Below are 20,193 nucleotides of genomic sequence, written 5' to 3'. Positions count from 1 at the left end.
ATGATCTCATGATAAGAAGAACCACATTATAAACTCAATGATGTTTCTGTTGTGGCTTATTACTTGCATGGTGATCTGCCTCTATTTTTTCTATTTGGCAAGTTTCTTCAGTGTTCACAATTTTACTTGACCTCATTAAAGAGTTCCTGTCCAAAAATTCCCACCAGGCATTATGAAAAGCCTGAGCTTTGCATGGCTTGCAATCTGTCCTTATTTACAAGCATCACATGCCATCAATTCACAGCAGATCAGTGTCCAATTATCCTGGATCTTCCGACTGGATACAAAAAGGGCTCCCTGGATGGTTTGTGTCACAGCTTCCCTACATGCAGTAGTCCACACTATACTCAAAAGCAAGGTCTAGGAAGTGATGAGATCCTTATGAATCTCAGATTCTGGATAATCTCTCCCTTGGAGAGAGCTGCCATCTGTGGTGTTTGATGTGGAGAGAAACTCCACTGTGCCCAAACAGATTTTACAAGTGCATCATGCACTTGCTGCCCAATGACGGTCTTGTTGTAAAAGCATATGATGATTAATGTTCCTTTCAAGGGGAGTATCCCACCCTTATACAAAGTCTCAATTTGTCTACCTCCCTCCTAGCTCAGACATGTCAGGCATCGCTATGCAAATGGTCTGCAGTCAGTGCATCACCTATAGGAAAAAAATCAACCCAAAAGAACAGCTTGAGTGCTTTTAAATAACATGCACAAGCAAATGTGCTATTGCCCCAGTAAAACAGAAAATAGCTTAGATAAGAAGGGAACATGACAGCAAACTGTGAGTGACTTTTTTTTTTTTTTTTTTTTTTTTTTTTCCTGCATGTCTAAAGATTTCTTGAGAGGAAGACTGAAAAGAGATTTTCTTCACTATGAGTCTCTAACAAGCCATGGTTACTAAAAAAAACTGCTAATAAAATTCTCCTGAGTCTTGGCATCATGGTCAAACATTGCGCAGTGAACAAATAAATGATGAAGAAGTGCCTATTTGCAGAATATGGCCCCCAATTCCTAATACTCATATAGATAGGAGAAAAGATAGGGAAAGTAAATTCAAATTTACTTTCTTTCCCAAACTTCAGCATAACAGCCAATAAATTTGTAGTGAAGGAGTTATTATATTGGAACTAATTATAAAACAGACAATAGAAGAACAAAAAAAAAAAAAGTGTTAGTTGAGTCCTGCACCTGGTGTTTGTATTGTAAGCTTATAGAGAAATTTATAAGGATAAAATGCATAACATTTTTTTTCAGAAAATACCAAAGTACTTAATTCATTTTGGACAAACATTCTTGTTCTCCTTCAATAGTTTCACACAGAAGAAAGAGTGCTCAGAACTATGGGTGACTAAACAGATAATTAAGGCAGGCAGAAACACAGCAAGAAACCACTGCTGCAGGCGGCAAGGAGCACAGTAAGTTCATGCCCAAAGGAGTGAGGAAACACTGAGCTTCTATTTGGGATATAGCTTTTCTCTCTTGCTTTGTCTCCTGGTCATCACTGGTAAACAAGGTAATGCCAGAGAAGCAGTGGGACCAAGGTAATCTAACATTTTTCCATATTCAACAAACTGTGCCTTGCACAGTGACTTTGTACAGAAAAGTATCTCTACTTGCTTTACAGTTTCACTTGGGCTTTTCCAAATGTTGAGATCTTCATATACATTTCCATAGATTTCAGACTTTGACATCTTCCTTTTCACTGAAAAAAAGTTTAGCTACTTACTATCTGTCCATCAACAATTAAACATACCAGTTTGTTGCTTCTTTGGTTCTGATATCACTTCAATCTATGGAGAATGATGCATCTAACATATTATCTCAGCTTATGATAATATGTATAGCTTGTATGACTTTCCATTGATCCCTGCCATAAAAGATGTCTTAAGCTTTGTGGTTGCTGAGACTGCAGAAGGAAAAAGTACAATGTGTTTAAATGTAAATGGTTTAATATTTTAAAGTTCTTTTTGGAACCAACATTACCAGAAAAAATATTTTACTAATTACTCATTAAGTTGAATGTTGTGGCAACAGCAGACTTCACATGAAATTTTATGCTTGAGGAAATGCACCAGACATCCTTTTTTAGGATTATGTTATGGTACACATCCAAATACACTGCTCTTAAGAAGCAAACAATTAATATTACATCAGATGAAGACGTACAAAATTTAAGTTCAGTTCATTTTAATAACTAGAACTCCTTAGCCCTTTTGATTTGTGTTAACTTTGCTAACATTAAAGTAGAAAATATTCTTAATGTATATAGTGTGCAACAGGTATAATATGGCTACAAGAGTAACTGAGATCAGATGTAAAATGCTACAAGTAATTGTGAGTCTGAGGAAAGTCATGTGTTGGAAGGGAAAGTAAAAGATTAAAAGAGATAGAAAAAGACTTCAGATTACATTGTGTAAAGGAAAAAAAAACCTAGCATTTTCATGAATGCATCTTCAGAACATTTTCGCTTTTGTTTTAATAAAGTCAGTATTTACTAATAAAAAGATTAATATAAGAAAGAACTAATTGGGAGTCATTCAAATGAAATCTAGAATCGTAAAAGAAAAATAAGTCACAGTATTTTTTGTTACGCATTTACTTGGACATTTTCAAGGCATTCAAACCACTTACCATTTGCCTTGTTCATTTATAAACTGTTGAACTGTGTATCCAAACTGCTCTCTTGATGGACCAGAAAATATTTTTGCTTTAAGGAGTCCAACATTGTAGGCTTCACAGCAGCTATGAAAAAAACCTGTTAACAAAAAGATTATTATTACCACGGAAGTAATTAAAGAGGAGTTTAGAAGCTGGTGAAAACATTTTTTCATCTGTGCCAACTGCCACAACAGAAGGAAAAAAAACATAGCCTTTGACACATGCAATAAAAACCAGCCTATGGCACCCATCTGCCCACCATGTGTACTGCCTGTCTAGTATGTTGCACAGGTGTTATAATATTGTAGATTAATGATTCATTCACGGTTTTGTTCGTCAAATCTTGTAGCATTACTAATGAGAGTGTTTTAGCTGAAGTGAATCAGGAAATGTGATTCAGAGGTTCTTTGCATTAAGACATAAGCCTATGGCACACCCAAACACATCAGCTGCCTGCTGAGGTATACTGAAACAAAAGTTCACAGACATTAATTATTGATACTGTTTGTATTCTAGTGTCTCTCTGCAACTTAATGTTTGAAATGCTGGAACAAAATCAGATTACCTTATGTTTCAGATAATCTATGGTTTTCAGTCATTTTATTACCACAGCATGTTTGTTTTCTGTCCAAACAGTCAGAACGGTTATCCAGACACGGAAAACTTAAAAATACAAACATGGAAGTTATCACAGCATTAATAAACTACGGAAACATAGTTTATATTGAAACAACACTTTGCTGTGACTATGATATTAATTACTTTGTGTTGGGATATGCAGGGATCCACTCCTCATTCATAACGGATCTGAGTTATTTCTCATGAAGGCTCGTAGGTGGATGTTAAGAAGAATGTCTACTACAGAAGTTGCAGGAATTTTGTTTATTATTATACACTATATGTTATTAGAAACCACTAACTGCCATGAGAAGATTATTACCCCCTCCAGGCAGAACAATTGAGATGATGGTGGGATCCCAAGAATAAGGTACATCCCAGTTCAGGGACACCTTAGTGCCCCAGAAAAGCCTTTAAAAATGACAGCAAAGGAAGAAATGGTGACCTCTGTTTGCACTGCTGAGGTTCCCAGGTGAGGTTCATTCACAGAGTTGCACACTGGTTAAACAATATCCCTCATGTTTTCCCTCCCTTCCTGTCTATCCAGACAGGAAGTGTTTTATCTACTCTACAAGCAAAATATGTCTCATCACAGTTTTTCAGCACGAGTCATTCTGTAGTAGAGGTCTTTATAACTATCCCTTATAACAGTGACCACTTAAGGAGATACATACTGATCTTTTACATCTTAAAAATCTGACTTTAAATTGTATTTCTTTAGCTTTGATGTGTGGACTGCTAATTGTTGGCTTTACACACTTCCAGATCCCTAAAACAGGCTCACTAGAGTGTTCAACCACAATTAAATTAGCATACAACAGCCCACCATGGCAGCTTAGCTGAAAGAGTAACAACAATAACATCATAGTGATAACATCAAAATCACAACTGCAGGTTTGCAAGCAAAGTTCACTACATGTAAAAAAATTTCAATAATTTTCATATCATAGCCATGGAATAGAAAGCACAGAGGTTATGCAAAAGACTAAATGCAACTCACACACTTACTACTTTTTGACCACAAACTCAAAACAGGAAATCATACATTAGTTATTTCAAACAAGAACTATCTACAGCTGGCCTTTGGAAACCAAACAATTGCTCTTTGCTAGAAATACAGTTCCTTGAGAAACACTGTTAGAGAAAAGTATTTTCTCAACCATGTTCTTTGAGACTGGAAAAGAGTGTGTACAGACACGTCACTCTGTGTTTTGCAATACTTTTGACAGTAATTGCAACTGCTTAAAGTTACAGCTCAAATCCAAGTTTAGGGGATTACGGAAAAGGAGAGAGAGACAGATATTGACTATACGTAAATTAAGATTACTGTGGACACTTTGCTACTAATTCTTTGGTGATCTAACACATTTGCATTTTATCAAAATATTTTGCTTGTGTCCCATCCTAGGTTTATTTTGGGGTCTATTGCTTTTAAGTTATATTACATTGTTTTTAAGTTATATTACATTTGTTGAGAAATTACAGAATTACAGAAGGGTTGAGGTGGGAAGGAAGCTCTGGGAGTCTTCTGGTCCAAATCAAGCATCATTTAGCAGTGACTCATTCCCAGAGGCCATGGGAGGCTCTACCATAATGCCTTTGTATATTTTAACTTCCTGCTTGCAAATTCAGGGAAAGAATAACTCTACAGATCGGGTGATATACATGCAAATAAAGCTTTGATCTGGAATGAAGAGCCAAAATGATCCTGCAGTGGTAAGTGTTCAAAATCTGACGCTAAAGGCATCTAGAGAAACACCTGACTGTATGGACTGCAGTACACAGTTAATAGCAAATCAGATGCCAATTGTAAACCTAAATTTTAGTATTGCTTTCTAGCTCCATACTCACTTAGAAACATGCTGTATGGCTTTCCAAGTCTGTACGCTCACCTCTGCATCCTTGCACTGAGTTACTGCTATCCTCAGTTGCTGTATGTGCGCTATCAGGAAGCAACGAAACATGTAGCTACACCTTACCTGGATGGAGTTGGGCACAGAGAACAGGGAGAGCCCTACTTGTCTAACAGAAAATAACAGGATTTTATCTTAAAATAAAGATCTTATCTTCTTGTTGTCACCTACCAAGACTGTAGCCATCCCAGATGGTACTTGCTGCCCAGGAATGTGGTGCCAAAAGAAAAACTTCCATTTGTATGACTTGAGTGAATACCCCTTACTACTGCTGCTGCTGCCCTGTTGTCACTGGGTAAAAGGGAGTGCCATCACACTTTAATGCTCCTGTGTTTCAAAGATATATGCTATATCTAGCCTGCTAGCTGAATTGTTACTTAGCTAAGTATATTCTAAGTGCATTGGCCAACTTAGGTGCAAATGCATTGGAGACCCCTCCTTGTGTGTCCAAGACTATGGTTTTACTAAATGCAAGAGTGAGGGCAAAAATTGCCAGAACTTCATAAAACTGCAACCACCAGATGCCACAACTAACAGCCAGCAGAGATACTCCTATGTTGACTGAATTTCATATAGGGCATGGTGTAAAATTAGATAGAGTCTAAGAAAACACTGGCTGGGTTTCACATTGCCTGTCCACCTCACCCCTTGCCTTTCTGTGGGCACTGCAGTTCTCCTCAGTCCAAACACATTTAAAAGAATAAGATGGAGTTATAAAAGAAACCAGAAAATGGAGTGTCTGGGGATGCAGTGTCATCTGCATTGTTCTTGTGTATCACTTTTGCTTCTTTCTACTACTTACTACATGACTACTGCAAAATCAAAGTATAAAGGTGGGCAAATACATCTGGCTCACTCTTGACATTATTAAGGGAACCATAGTATAAACATATCTCAGTGACAGTCATTTTAAGCTCCATATTATGATAATTTTTAGCAGATTTTTTATTTAAAATTTATGTCACACACCTCAGGTAGTGTACATGGAAATAAACCTTGGCTTTGGAGTGAAAAGCCAAAAGGGCCTTATGGCTGAGGCAGTGTCCAGAGAAGAATAATATAGCAGGCATTTTCCTGCTTTTTTCTCCAGTTCATATTGCGCCTACAGTATAAAGACATATTTTATCCATTTTGTACATCTATCTATATACAGTATTCAGAACAAGAAATTCAAGCATCTGTAGGGAAAAAAAAAAAAAAAAAAAAAGGAAAATGTGATGTTTGCTGCAAACCTATTTTAAGACTGTTCCATTTAAGACAGTTTAAGACTGTTTAAGACTGTATTTTAAGACTGAATGAGAGGGTCTCTTATACATTAATGGGAAGAATCTGAGTTCAAAGTACTGTATATTCTAGACTGGAAAGTTCTGCCTTTAGGCAATGAACTTTGATAATCTGGGGATCTCAGAATAAAGAAAACTAATCCACTATCTGGATATTAATAGCCTTTGGTGACAGAATATTACTCTGTGACCTAACAACTGCGATGAGAAATTAGTTGGGCAAGGAAAAATGCACTTCACAACTTCTGCCTGTAAATGACAACATAATTACAGTCAAATAAACAGACTCCATGGAACAAAAGAGGCCAGATATGAGTCCAAAGTTTCTGAAGGAGCCTCTGAAAACTTCAATGTTTGGTTTTTTTTTGTTTTTTTCCTCCCTCTTTGCAGGCTAGAAAGGGAACAACATAGGCACTTTGGTTCAAAGAAGACTGCTTAATCAGGCAGTGCGGTTCCCAACAACATTTCAGAGAAAACAGTAGTTAGAAAATAATCCTTAATAGAATAAAAGAGACTGCAAGATATATAATGAAACTCCAGAATCAGTCTGCATTGTATTTCTTCTTGGAATTCCCATGTTTCAATGACTGTTCCACTGCATACAACACGAGATTAGGTATAGGAGTGCTGCTGCTTTTACACATCCATACCTCTGTTTTCTTGCTTCTAGTAGGATGAAAAATAATACAAGTCCTGACTAAGCACCTTTAAGCCCAAACATGTGGGAATTCTTCTGTAACTATAAAATACATGTCTAATAATGGCTATAACGTCTTTGCTACTGTTGAAGTACAAGCTGAAGCAAGTTTCTTGAAGCAACAGCTTATATAAGATACCCTCAGTTTGTAATTGTTTTGCTTCTGTAAGCAAAATACAGAGATTAAACTGAGCAACTATTAAATGATTGATTACTCAGTGTTTTATGTTGTGATTTTAACAATAATGGCTGTAACCCCTTCTTTTGATTTAAGCACCAAAACAAAAATAAAGTTTAAATAATGAGAAAAATAAATTTAAAAAAGAATAAATAAAATAAAGAAGCATGACTTTGTGTGTACAATAACTTGGTTTGCCAAGTAAGTTTGTAATAGTTTTTAAAAATATAGTAAGAATCTTACTGATCTGCATTTTGTTTCATAATGTCATAATAAACACATCATTTTCTTTTAAGTCTAAATACTGAAACTGACTTTCAGTCATCAATACTACACTGAAAAGGTGATGCTCCTGTTTGAAATAGTGATAATACATGATAGAATCCCATAATCACACAGTATCAGATATACAGTAGATTAAAAGCATTTACTATTGTTTAGCTTATATTAAAAAAGTCTTGCACTCACAGTATAAAGAAAAGAGAAGACTTGGGGGAACTTGATCATTGAATCTATAAAGATCCACTTCATGCTAATTGTTAGTATGAAATTTATCCAGTATTAGCCTTGCCAGCAGAAAATACTCAAGTGAAGGGAATTTCATAATCTTTTTCCTCAATTACGTGGTAATTTGTTCAAAAAACTGAAACAACAAAAAGCCAAAATACATAAACCCACAACTGAAAAAGTTAACTGCATAATCCAGCTAAAGCTAAAGGTAGTCTTTGTACATGAGCCTTCATTCCATGAATGTTGTCAGGAGAGCAAACAGAGTTGGCCCCTATGCAAAGTCTCGTACGTAGTCACAGCTACAGCTACACTGCGCAGCATCACAGCTTCAGAAGCCCTCTCAGTGCAGGGCAGCAGAACCTGGCAGACACATATGCAGTGTCAACAGCAGACCTCTGCCAGGTCTGTCACCAAACTGTAATGATGATGAATTGAAAAAACAAAAAGAACAACAAAAAACTGGAACAAGGGTTAACTTGGTTAACTATCTCGCATAATGGATACAAAATAGTATTACTGCATTTAGGAAAACATGTACACACAAGCAAAAATAAATAAATAAACAAACTAATAAATAAATAAATAAAAAGACATTAAGAGTTCAGGAATGGAAGGATTATGCCCATAGTCATTTAAGAAGACAAAGGTCACAGTATATCATTATAGTAAAAGCATGATAGCATTACACACATTCCTGTATGATCTTTTAAGTCCATGAACTGCTTTGGAAAATAATATTAAAAAAGTCCCTCTGGGTGCTTGTCTGCTTCCTGAAGCAGTTTCATAGATTGGCAGCCAGTAAGATGTGCATAACCTACATTGCCTCAATTGCTTAGTCTAGCATTTTTTAAAGTGACTAGTTTTTCCAGAAGACAAGTTTGATAGCCCTTTCACATTGATCTTCTCCAGGAGAACCTCCACACCAAAGAAAATTCCACAAAGATTTTTTTTCCCTTTGTTCTCAAGGATTTCTCCTTCCTAAGAATACTCACCAGCAGTGCTCTGAAACCTGCTGGTTCCCCATGGGGGCAGAGAAAAAGAAAGAGGTGTGAAGCAGGAGAGAATGTGGTAACTCCTGTTTCTTCTGGTTTTACCTTTCCTGAACTACACATTTTAGTGGATTTTCTAGACTGCAATCTTTCTGTATGTCTGAAGCAAATCTAGGGGCTCTTTTGGGGGTTCATAGTCTGGCATTTTGTATTGTGCAAGCTTATGCTGGATCTCTTGTTAGAAAACTGGTAAAGGCATTTTTGCCTCATCCCAAGGCCAGCTGGTTATTGTTTTCATTCCTCTACAAAGATTAGCTGAATTTGGCTTCCAAAATTAGCAAGGGAGTACAGGCACCTACAGATACTCCTCACACTATAATCACCTCCTGTACTTGAAATACTGAGCAGAAAGGTGGAATGAAGACAGGAAGAGAAGGTAATTAAGTTATGAAAGAGTGCAGTCAGGAAGTATTTGCTTCATTAAATACATTCAGTGTTATTTTATTACTTTTTCTTAAAAAGCATTTTGGTATAAAAATAAAGTTATTCCCTTACTATTCAGAACTTGTGCTATCACAGCAGTAATCCAACTGAAAGTCAACTCCTGTTGGAGAACTAAGCCGTTATTTGAACAGCTCTTACAATGCATTATGTTTTTTAAGGTTTTACTGACAAGACTGTGAACCCTTAGAGATCAGAACTTAGAGAAACATCATGCAACTACCTGATTCAGTTGAACTGCAGCACAGATATCCTTCACTGCGCCTACCAGAAGCCACCAAGTAATTACCTCTGCAATAAGCTTCTACAGGGAGCAAATCTGGCCAAAAATAAATTATTTTTTTGTTTGTTTGTTTTTCCCTACTCCTGATAACGAATTAGCTGTCAGCTTGTTCTGCATTACTGTATTGCTATATGCACTGTATGTATGCATGTGTAATGTCATCAAACCAAGTCATTTTCATGTGAAACAAGTAATTCTGTAGTGGATTTGGGCTTTTCTGAATGTAAATATGAAACACTTTTTTTTTTTTTTTTTTTTTTTAATATATATATATATTTATTGTACTCAGACAGAAGTTTTACTGATGTTTACCTGCAAAGGTCAGGATAACTGAAAAATTTCTCATTAGAGTTTTGCTGCTATTATTTGTACTCTTTTCTCCAGCGTGCACAATCTCATTTAAAGCAACATTTAGAAATGTTCAACTCATGCACTGAAACACCACTTTTATCGCTACAGTTCATCAGTTTTATTTTAAATTGGGTATATCTCTCGCTGAGAAAAATCACCTTAAACAAACAAACAAACCTTAGAGAGGAAATCAAAATAAGAAAAGAATGTAACTGGCAAGACACTGTATTTTTTGTATTAAAAGCCAATTCTTACTTCAATTACTTTGTTGATATTTCATCATATTTAAGTCTTAAAAGGTAAAAGTTGATTACATTAGTGTTTCTTCTATTTATTTATTTTTTATCTTGAGCCTTAATTACTCTTCCCATTAGCTACAGTATCTCAAACAATTTAATTATTAACTGAGACAGGTTAGAGTAGAAATAAATTAGAAGCCACAACTAAAAGAAAAAAGGTTAAACAATGATTCATTTAGTTACAAATCCTCCCTCCCATGCCTTTTCTTCCCCCTCCTTTTCCTCCCTCTGAAAAGTTTCCTTGGCTTCATCGTCCAACTGTGTCATCCCGGAAGTAGGTCAGATCTGAGCCTGAAAGCTTCCGAGTGCATGAAAGTATGATTCACTGCCTTTGAATCACAACTGTTTATAAGATACTGCACCAAAGGGTTACCAGTAACCTGCTATGAACACTGACAGGATATAATTCAAGTTGTGAATGAAAGGCAGAAGAGCCTGGGACAATGCTGCTAGCTGCTGTGTCTTTAACTGCCTTGGCACTACTACAGAGTTCTACCTAAATCTACCCACGACTGCATTAATTACTGTTGAAAAGTCTGTCTTGACAGTTTCCTGTTTCTTGCCTACACACTGCTCTCCATTCCCAGAATAGATCAATGTACTGCTCCTCATCTGGAGCTAGGAAACCTCAACAACCTCCTTTACACAGAAGGACTGATTCCAAAGTCGTGTTCAGTAGAAGCTCCTGCTGGACTGACAACTTCCTATGTGCTTCTAATAAAGACAGCAAGTACTTGGACACAGAATTATTATCCCACCTTACTTCCATCCTTAAATCTAGTGGGAATAACTTTCTGCTGCAGAGAACTCACAGGAATTGCATCTTTTCAAAATGACTTGCAGTTTTTTTCTTTTCTTCCTTGATCTTGGTACAACAGGCAGGATTACATTGTCACAATTTGTTCTTAGTAATACCACAAAGAGATTAAAAGGATACATGGCTAACAAGTTGCACACACACACACGCTATATATAGATTTATGCCACTTGCTACAAAAGCACCGATTATGGAAAAATACTTCATGTGCTTCTCCAAGATAAAAAAAAAAAAAAAAAAAAAAAAAAAAAAAAAAAAGACTCTTCAGCATATGCTTTTTCCTCACACTCACATTATCAGCTTTGTTCAAGCCATCAATATTTCCTATTTCCAAATACCACCAGAGCAGCAAGAGCTGCTTAAGGACTTGTCATGGTTTTGCAAAACCATGACAGGACTGTAAGACAGGAAATACATGTCATTACACAGAAACCAAGACTGTTATCTCTGTGTCCTATTCACTCTTTTCAGCTGCTTTAGAGGTATACTAATACACTGATGAACATGAATATGATGAATATTTGTACAAAGACAACAAGAAGACCTGTATTCTCCTGCGCGCAGCAGACCCTAGGCTACCTGAAAATTTCAATGTATGATATAATGTAAGAATAACATATCATTTTATGCAATATCACTATTAAATGGCACCTGAAAATGCTGAATTACAAAAAGCCTGAGGAACTTGCCACACAACAATTCTAGCATCACAGCCTGCAGCGTGAGGACTGCAGTGGCTTGAGAGCTATTCTGTTGACACTATTTTCAGGCCACAACATTTAGGACCCTGTTTCTCCATCTCAGCTTCTCAAGAGCTAGTCAAGAGCTCAGCTGTCTTGGCTACACACAAGAACTGAATCAGCTATTTGGTACACTAGCTTCCTGCAACAAGAAAAACCCCAAAGCACCACAGGATATATAATACAATAGTTGGAAGAGCTATAATTATCAGATCTTTTGTTTTCCTATAGTAGACATAATGACTATTTGTCTTCACTGGTTGGAAGGGGAGCTCACAGCCCAGAAAACTGAATGGTAGGTGGTCCCAGCCACGGACTTGAAATTCACCGTAATGCACATTGAAAACACCAGTTTTGGCACCAGGCAGAATGTGGTCTTAATAATGTCAGGAAAACAGCCCAAGAATCCCAGACCTCAGCAGCTGCCTAACCCAGACTGAACTAAAAATGATCTGTCACCTAGTTTTTGTAGTACAAAGTCACATACAATTTCAGAATATGATACAGATGCAGAAACACACCTAACAGCAAGGTTCTCAACCTGAAATCCACTCTGCTGTCATGGCCAGATGGCAGATTCCCAGATTAGCAACGTCTGCCATAAATAATTGAATTATTGAGCTAAGGCAAGTAGTTTATTTTAATGCACTACCAATTTTCCAAACTGCATGAGCAGTTCAAAAGGGCCAGCCCAGAACACCTCACAGCTCAGTGCTTCAGCTACTAGACCACAGGCAAGATGAGACTTTGCTTGTCTGCCTGCAAACAAAAATAGGCATCCTGGGGACCAGGTTTCAAAAGCAGAGTTTCAGAGGGCTTCACTTACTGCTTTGTTGCCTGGTAGAAAAGTTGCTTCTAGAAAAGTGAGAGAGCCCACATTCTACTAAGTCTCAAGGAAGAGCTAAGCAAGAATTAATTAAGAGCCAAGTATTATCATCATTTATCAGGTACCTAAACCTTGAGAAAGAGCTCATCACTTAAATTCCTGCTCCAAAGAATTTTTCTCCTGTTTGGAACTCAAGGGAAGGAGACACCTAATGCAGGTTTCTGAGAAGAGTGGAGTCCAACCACTTCTCCTCAGTCCACTGCTTGACTTGGAGGAACCTTCCTACTCTGCCTACAAATATTTTCTTTGCAGTTAAAAGTGCCTAAAAGTCTCCATTAACTCTGCCACTCTGATCCACAGCAGCAGGGGTAATGTGGGTGGATTTTGGGTGCTGGGAGGCAGTAAAATGCACTGTCCAAGCCTTCAACTCATACACTGAAGACTGGCTTATCTAGATGATATATCTTATCAGGTGGGTGATGCTATCTTTGATCAGAGTTCAGGAAGTTCTTTATTCGTGAAGTGCAGACATGCTACATTGTGTGGACAGAGAGTGGGATCCATGCACATTTAGGAAGAGTTTTCCGGAGATAACACTCACTTCCACTATAGCAGAATGGTTGTTTTCAGAGAAGGAAAGTCTATTGCCAAAGTTGTAATCAACTACAAAAGAGAAATCCAGAGACTCACAGAGTATTTGTTCAATATGATGAACTGGCTCTGGGCAGTTTGGAAAAGAAATCAAACCAAACCAAAATAACAAGAAAGGGATTGAACAGACATGGTGATATCAAAGGGGATTTGGCTAATCAGGTAAATCACTATAATTAGCAGAATTACTAATGGACTACTATTCAAGCAGTGCTACTGATTTTTTTATTTTTATTTTTTTCTTTCTGTTTATTGTTTTCCCCATCTTAATAAGGGAGTTATTTCATTGTCAAGTCATCTCTACAGTTCTAAGTTTGACTTCTATGCATTTCAGGCAATTATGCAATTCAGTTGAATTTCTTATCACACTTTCACAGTTGAAAGGAGAACTGCACTACTTTTTGGTTACCACAGCAGTCACAACACTGAGAAGTTAGAGGTGACTCCTGCATATTTGGAAAAGGTAGATACCTCATTAGCAACTCCACCTGACTTAACTGTAGACAACATGGAGCACAGCACAATACTCTGAAAAGCAGAACCCATTCCAGTAGTAAGTTCTCATAAACCAAGTACACGTTGGTTATTCCTCAATGAAATAATAAATCATCTTGCAGTTGGCTGAGATCATTCTTAACTAGCTAATCCAGAGTGACAATTACCCAGGCATCTGTGGTCTTACCTCTTCTGATTCCGTGCAGTTTTGTGTTACAGCCTTAACTTACTCATAGCATCAACTGTTGTCAGACTTCTTGTTGAAGGGTTGCAAATGTGAAATACATAGACAAAAAGTAAAAACTTAATTCAACCTTTCTCCACCACCAGACTCATCATTAAATTCCACTACTGCTGTAAGTAGGTCTTCTCATTTACAAATGGTCCCTCACTGTGCAAATATGCTCCTTCCCAGGTGTTTCTTGTGAACAGTAATTTTTCTGTTTCTCAGAAACAAACAACCATATTAGACAGGGAGATTAATGTTATTCATAAAAATATCCTGAATGAAGTAAAGAAAGAATGACAAACTTGGGTTCAGGATTAAAAGGGCAAAATAAATCAGGAATAAGGCAGGAGATTTCCACCAGCACTGTGCATAACTTGCAAGTCCTTCATCCTTGTCTGTTAGTGATTTGAAAGGGACAAAAGAATCTGTGACATTTATCACGTGTGACATTCAGCCATGCAGATGCCATTCAGTTATACAGAAAACGTCTTTGCTCATGCAGTATTCAAAGAATTGGTCTTTACCTTACTTCTTTGTTTGTACAGTTCCTCTTTTAGGTCCTGAGTGGCGTGCAAGTCTTATAGATTTCTGAATAATATGCATCTCCAGGAGAAAATAAAACTAACTTAGTCCCTGAATAGCATTTCAATATCCTGAAAGGATTAATTCAAAGTAACAGTTGCTGGCATTCAGAATATTGAATATACTTGCTAAATGGGAGATATCATCCTGATGTGGAATTGATGCAAATGCTCAAACAGCTTATATCAGCTCCTCTAGATGCTTTTAGTATCCCCCACCTCCAAAAAAGAGGTGCAGCAGGAGCACAAAGCCCATTATTTGCTATTGCTTTACAGACTTATACACTCACGCTCAGTTAATACAGACAGAAGGTATAACACATCCAGTGTATTCATATCCATTTATTTTCATTGCCCTTTTATGAGAGCCACAAAAAAGGAGTGTGTTCATAGAACTATTTAGTACAAACTCATGACAGTCTTCTATTTAAATGTGGGGGTTTTTTGTTTGTTTGGTTTTTTAAACTTAAACTTGCTTTGTTATCCTTTTTAACAGAAATGAAAATTTAGGCCGAGATTGTTCTCTGATATCCTTGACTAGTCTGAAAAAGAATAGTACAAGTTTATTTAAATACATGCAAAAAGAAAAGCTTATTGATTCTCTTCCTCTCACTTTACAGGGTCTGAAATCCTAAACTGCATCACTGGGCCAGGGTTCACTTTGTGAAGAAGAAGTCCTAAACATGAACACTGCTAATGGAAATGTCCTAAAACAAGCAGATAACATGTGTTGGTATGCAAGTGCATGGCTACGCCGAGGAGAAGCCAGCCTGTGTCCTGTCTGCGTTTCAGCATGGTAACCATGGAAATGGGAACCAGCCTGCACTGAGCCTAACAAAGGAAACCTTGAAATGAAAATAGCAACAGTGTTGAGAGACCAGCCAAGATTTTTGAGGGGGAAAAAATGACTGCTCTGAAGATAGATAAACCCCCTTTTACCTGCACTAACCCTAAGGGAAAGAATTTTATTCCCATTTAGCTGTTTGTAGGTTAATCCATTACATTGGTAGTTCCAGTTATTAGCTCTCATGAAAACACATTACAGAGTACATGAAAAAACTACTTTCGTTCATTCAAAATTAACAACAGTGAAGAAAGACCACAATTAATAACATCTGTGTGGTAACTAAAAAGCACAATGAAACCAAGAATTGTCAGTCCTTTTACTTGTTCCTTTGATCTCTTAAATGAAAATTCTGTGCAACTGAATTAAAATAAATAAATTAAAAAATAAAGTTCAATTAAAGAATTGTCCCAGAGTCAGAGAGCACATAGCTATAACTTGTTGGTAAGATCTCATGTTTACTTTGCACAAATTACGCACAAATAAACATTAGCTGTTAATATGTTCAGGAGTGTGATGGTAATACCCTGTATGCTGTCTAAGATAAACATCATTTGTACAAAATACAAGTCCTGTAACACAGCATGAATGAAAGGCAAAGTTCCAAGAATAATATATAATAACGATCTTGCTACCTGACAAGCTCTCTGAAAGTAGTTCCAGAAATGAGAGATCCTAAGTGTCATTTAAAAAAAAAAAAAAAGAAAGAAAGAAAAGAAAAAATAAAATAAAATAAATAAATAAATGAGATTGAGGTCAAAAGCACCACCACTTTTGGATATCTAATGATTCAGCTAAAAACTTATTTTTTCAGAAGGCACTGCACATTCAAAATAAAATTTCCATTGACTTCATTCACAGCTGTGAATACACAGCAGCCTTGCATGTCAAGATGCACTTTCACAACCAGCTCAAGCCAGTGGAAGTGCTGGCTACCAGTGAAATAAACTCTTCCAACTTCCCTCCCACCTCTGGCCATAAGTTCTGACTGTCCCTTGAGCCAGCACTGACACTTAAATATTAACTGCTCAAGTGAACAGGAAGGATCAGGTTAGCTGACCTCCAAAACTAACCTGCCCCCTTCTCACCCTCCCCCGAAAGGGAAAATATTACTGTTCCCCAAACTAAGCCCCAGAACAGTGGTGGGAATATGCAGTCAGGAGTGGCTGAAACATCCTTGCAGCAGCAGCCCACATTCAGGTCAGCTTAACCAGATTGTGAAAATGCAGCAACAGTTTTGAGAACCCCTGGCTGAGCAAAGAGAAAGAGAGGAACACAAAGGCTCCAACCACGTGTCAAAGATTTAATTTAAATGACTCGCCTGAAATTGCACTGGGCTTTTGTGACAAAAAAAAAAAAAAAAAAAAAAAAAAAAAAAAAAGGCAGTGAAAGAGCCCTATTCTGCAAAGAACATAAAATATCATTTCTCTCCATTCTACCCTTCTTCACCATTCCTAAGGCATCTTCCAGTTTCATCAGTAAAGGAGGTAGAACTCCCAACCCCTTTTCTGATGACACTACATCTACCTGTCCACAGGCAGCCACAGCAAAGCTGCAGACCTGAATCCAAAATGTTGTATGATACACAGGCTACAAAGGGGAAAAATTCAGAATCACAGAATGGCTTTGTTTGCAAGGGACCTTAGGGATCATCTGGTTTCCACCCCTGCCATGGAGTTGGATCAGGCTGCCAAGGGCCCCATCCAACCTGTTCTTGAAGGCTGCTAACTTAGGCACCTCCTAACTTTTTCATGTTTGACTCAGTCGTTGTTTCAGCACTGTTCATATTCGCTGGGACATAAACATAGCTAATCAGAAGAAAAAGATTTACGTTAGTGGTGTTTGCCCCTGTACTGCTGCACAGCCCATTGCCAACAAGGCTGAAGGACACTGCTGCTTCCTGGGACAATGTGATGCTTTGCATCAGCAAGGGTGAGATATGAACTGAATAACAGAAGAAGGATTACGCTTGGAAATTCAAGAGACCATATGAAGTTTAAGAGAAATTTCCCCCCTTCCAAGTTTTGCATAAGACTGTTCCTTCCTCCAGTCTGGCTGGATTGAAAGGGTTGAGGTGTTGGTGTCCTGAAGTGGCACACCTGCGTCCTGAAAAACTTAACCCTTGTTTAGGCAGGATTTTTCAGTCCAGAGCAGAATGGTGTGAGAGATACGTGCTTGACAGAGTGGGGATTTTAAGAAATAGCACAAGAACACAAGGGATGCAGATTTGCAGATGTAGATGTAGACCTCTTAGAGAAACCTGCAGCCCACTGCCACTGCAATAACAAATAAAGTCTATATGAGCTTCATACCAAGAACAGACAGGATTTATGTTAAAATCAAGCTGATAAAAATAAATTTCTTTCCAGAGGAATGAAATTTTCCAAGTTGTTTTTTTTTTTTTTTTTTTTTTTTTTTTTTACTTGGCCAAATTGGGTAGATTTTCAAGACGATGCAAATAACATCTTCCTGCCAAATTTCAAGTATCTGCTCTAAAGCATGAGGGCACAGAAGCATTCCAAAGAAAATGTTACCAATTGGGCCCAGGAAAGGCACTGTATTTTCCACTGGCTTCACTCTCAGGAAGAGCTAGGGTATTTTTTTGGCTCTGACTTTATTTATTATTATTTTTTAATTATTTTTATTTATTTTTTTTTTTAAAGAACAGGCTAAGGAAGAATCAGGATGTCACAAATGCAGATTTAAAGAATGAAACTAACCTCTAATTTAAAGAACTGAAAGATTTAAAGATCTGAAGAATTACAAGTGCCTGAGAGCTGCTCAAAACAGTCAACGTGTTACAACATCATGCTTTGTTGTACAGGTTGCACTATCAAGTCCTCCAGTTACTGTTATCCCAACAACATACTCTACTTCTGTAGTACTATACTTTTTTGGCCAATAAGTAACAATACTTCTATGCTAGCAAGATTGTAATATCAAAATTTTAGTTCTATTATATTTTTATTTCTTCAGCAATAGTGAAGTGTGAATGGATTTCCAAACACAAAAATACACAATGAAAGTAAATAATACGCATCTTTACTAACTCTTGCATTACTTTTAGTTGAGTCCAGATACACAACAAAGCCCTTATGGGGTCTACCTAATATAACTGATAATTTGGAAATGAACATACTTATATAAATTAAATTTATTTTGTACTTGGAGTATTTTCTTGCCAGACTGCCTAACTCAGCTATCATAGCCCAAATTACACTCAATAAGCCTTTTAAGGTTGAAGAGCTCATCAGAATTCAATCACCACAGTGGGACTCTAAATCGCTTAGAGAAAACTCACTTCCTTCTAGTTCTACAAGATCAAAAAAGGCTTTAAAGTATTAACTCAGCAATTACACCTACTAACATCAAATGTCATGACACATTTGAAATCAGAAGCATGTCTTCTTTCAGCTGTATAAATGAAGACGAATCATGGATAGTGCCTGAACAAAGCAGGCCTATCCCACTTCTGCCAATCTCACTGCCAAGGGAATCCTGCTCTCATAACCAGTCCTTATCTTCTGGTTTCTGCACTGCTTGACAAATCCCCTCAAGTCTCAGGACTTCTACCCTGGGACTTACTGAGCTCCTGGTGTGCAGCAAGCATAAGAGGAGCATAAGAGATGGATTAAACAAAAGCGCAGAGTGGATATTTTGCCCAGTGATGCTTTTAAGAATTTTCATTTCTTATAAAAAACCCATCAGACTGTTAGTATTCCATATATCTCATCACAGGTTAATATTTTCACATTCTACTTCATACCCTGCAGCCGCACATTCCACTGTAGTGTTTGCTACAGCTACTGAAAGAACAAGTCAGAACAGCTCACAGGTGAAAACTCATGCCTCTTCTGCAGTGACTTACTAATTACGGGTTTAAGTGAGCATACAGTATTATTACCACTCTAAAAGTTCTTGGGAATTTGCTTATGGCAAGTGAATATGATGGTGTACATTTCCCAGGAAAATATATGTAATGGTAATTAAGTAAGCCAAGAGAAGGAGGAGATGGTTCAAGTTTCCCTGTCCTTTTTCAAGCAGAGACATCTGCTGAGCAGGGTGCGATAGGACTTAAAGGACTCCTGAAATCAGGAGCAGCATTCCCAGCAAAGAGCATCACCTCTTCGGACGGCACGATCCCCACAGAACCGCAAATGAGCAACAAAGGGCATCCGCACCCCTGGCCTCCAGAACTACTATCACCATCACCACTATCACCACCATTTTTCAGAATTCCCAACGTGGTGCCAGCCCAGGGCTCGAACCTGTCGTAGGAACACACGCTCTCCGCTCGCGCCGACCCAGACCCCCGCCCCGCGCCTCTCCCTGCCCCGTCCCCAGCGAGGCTCGGCTGCATCCCCGCTGCGCCCGGCGCGGAGCCTTACCCAGCGCCAGCAGCAGCGCCGCGCTCGCAGAGGCCATGGCGCGGAGCGGAGCAAGGAGCGCGGTGCGGTTCCGCTCCAGAGCCGGCCGCGCAGCACTGAGCGCCACCTGCTCCTCGCCGCCACGAAATACCCCTCCTCCTTCTCTTCCTCCTCCTCCTGCCCGCCCACAGCGTTCCGTGGGGTCCCCGCAGCGTGCCGGGAGCTCCGGCCCTCCTCCGTTTTGCTTTCGGGAGGGGCAGATGGGTGAAAGCCCGCCGGTGAGTGCCCGCTGCCGATAGGACGTGAGGACGTCCGGCTTCTGAATTCCGAGTTCTGGAGTCAGCTGAAACTGTGAAAATCATGG

At 38.2% G+C, this 20,193-nt stretch overlaps 1 protein-coding gene across 1 annotated transcript in view; it reads right to left on the bottom strand.

Annotated features, from left to right (window-relative positions):
- ITGA2 (integrin subunit alpha 2) overlaps window positions 1-19,974 on the bottom strand; it is a 61,945-nt gene extending 41,971 nt beyond the window's left edge. Inside the window, exons 1-2 of the mRNA XM_072359538.1 lie at window positions 19,851-19,974; window positions 2,631-2,754 (exon numbers count right to left, since the gene is read on the bottom strand). Of these exons, the coding sequence (XP_072215639.1) occupies window positions 2,631-2,754; window positions 19,851-19,887 (161 nt within the window). The 5' untranslated portion in view covers window positions 19,888-19,974. The remainder of the gene's footprint in view (window positions 1-2,630; window positions 2,755-19,850) is intronic.
- Between the last annotated feature and the right edge of the window lie 219 nt (window positions 19,975-20,193).

Source organism: Excalfactoria chinensis, chromosome Z, assembly GCF_039878825.1.
Source record: "Excalfactoria chinensis isolate bCotChi1 chromosome Z, bCotChi1.hap2, whole genome shotgun sequence".
In the NCBI taxonomy this organism is placed as follows: Eukaryota; Metazoa; Chordata; class Aves; order Galliformes; family Phasianidae; genus Excalfactoria; species Excalfactoria chinensis.
This window is presented reverse-complemented; position numbering and strand designations above follow the sequence as displayed.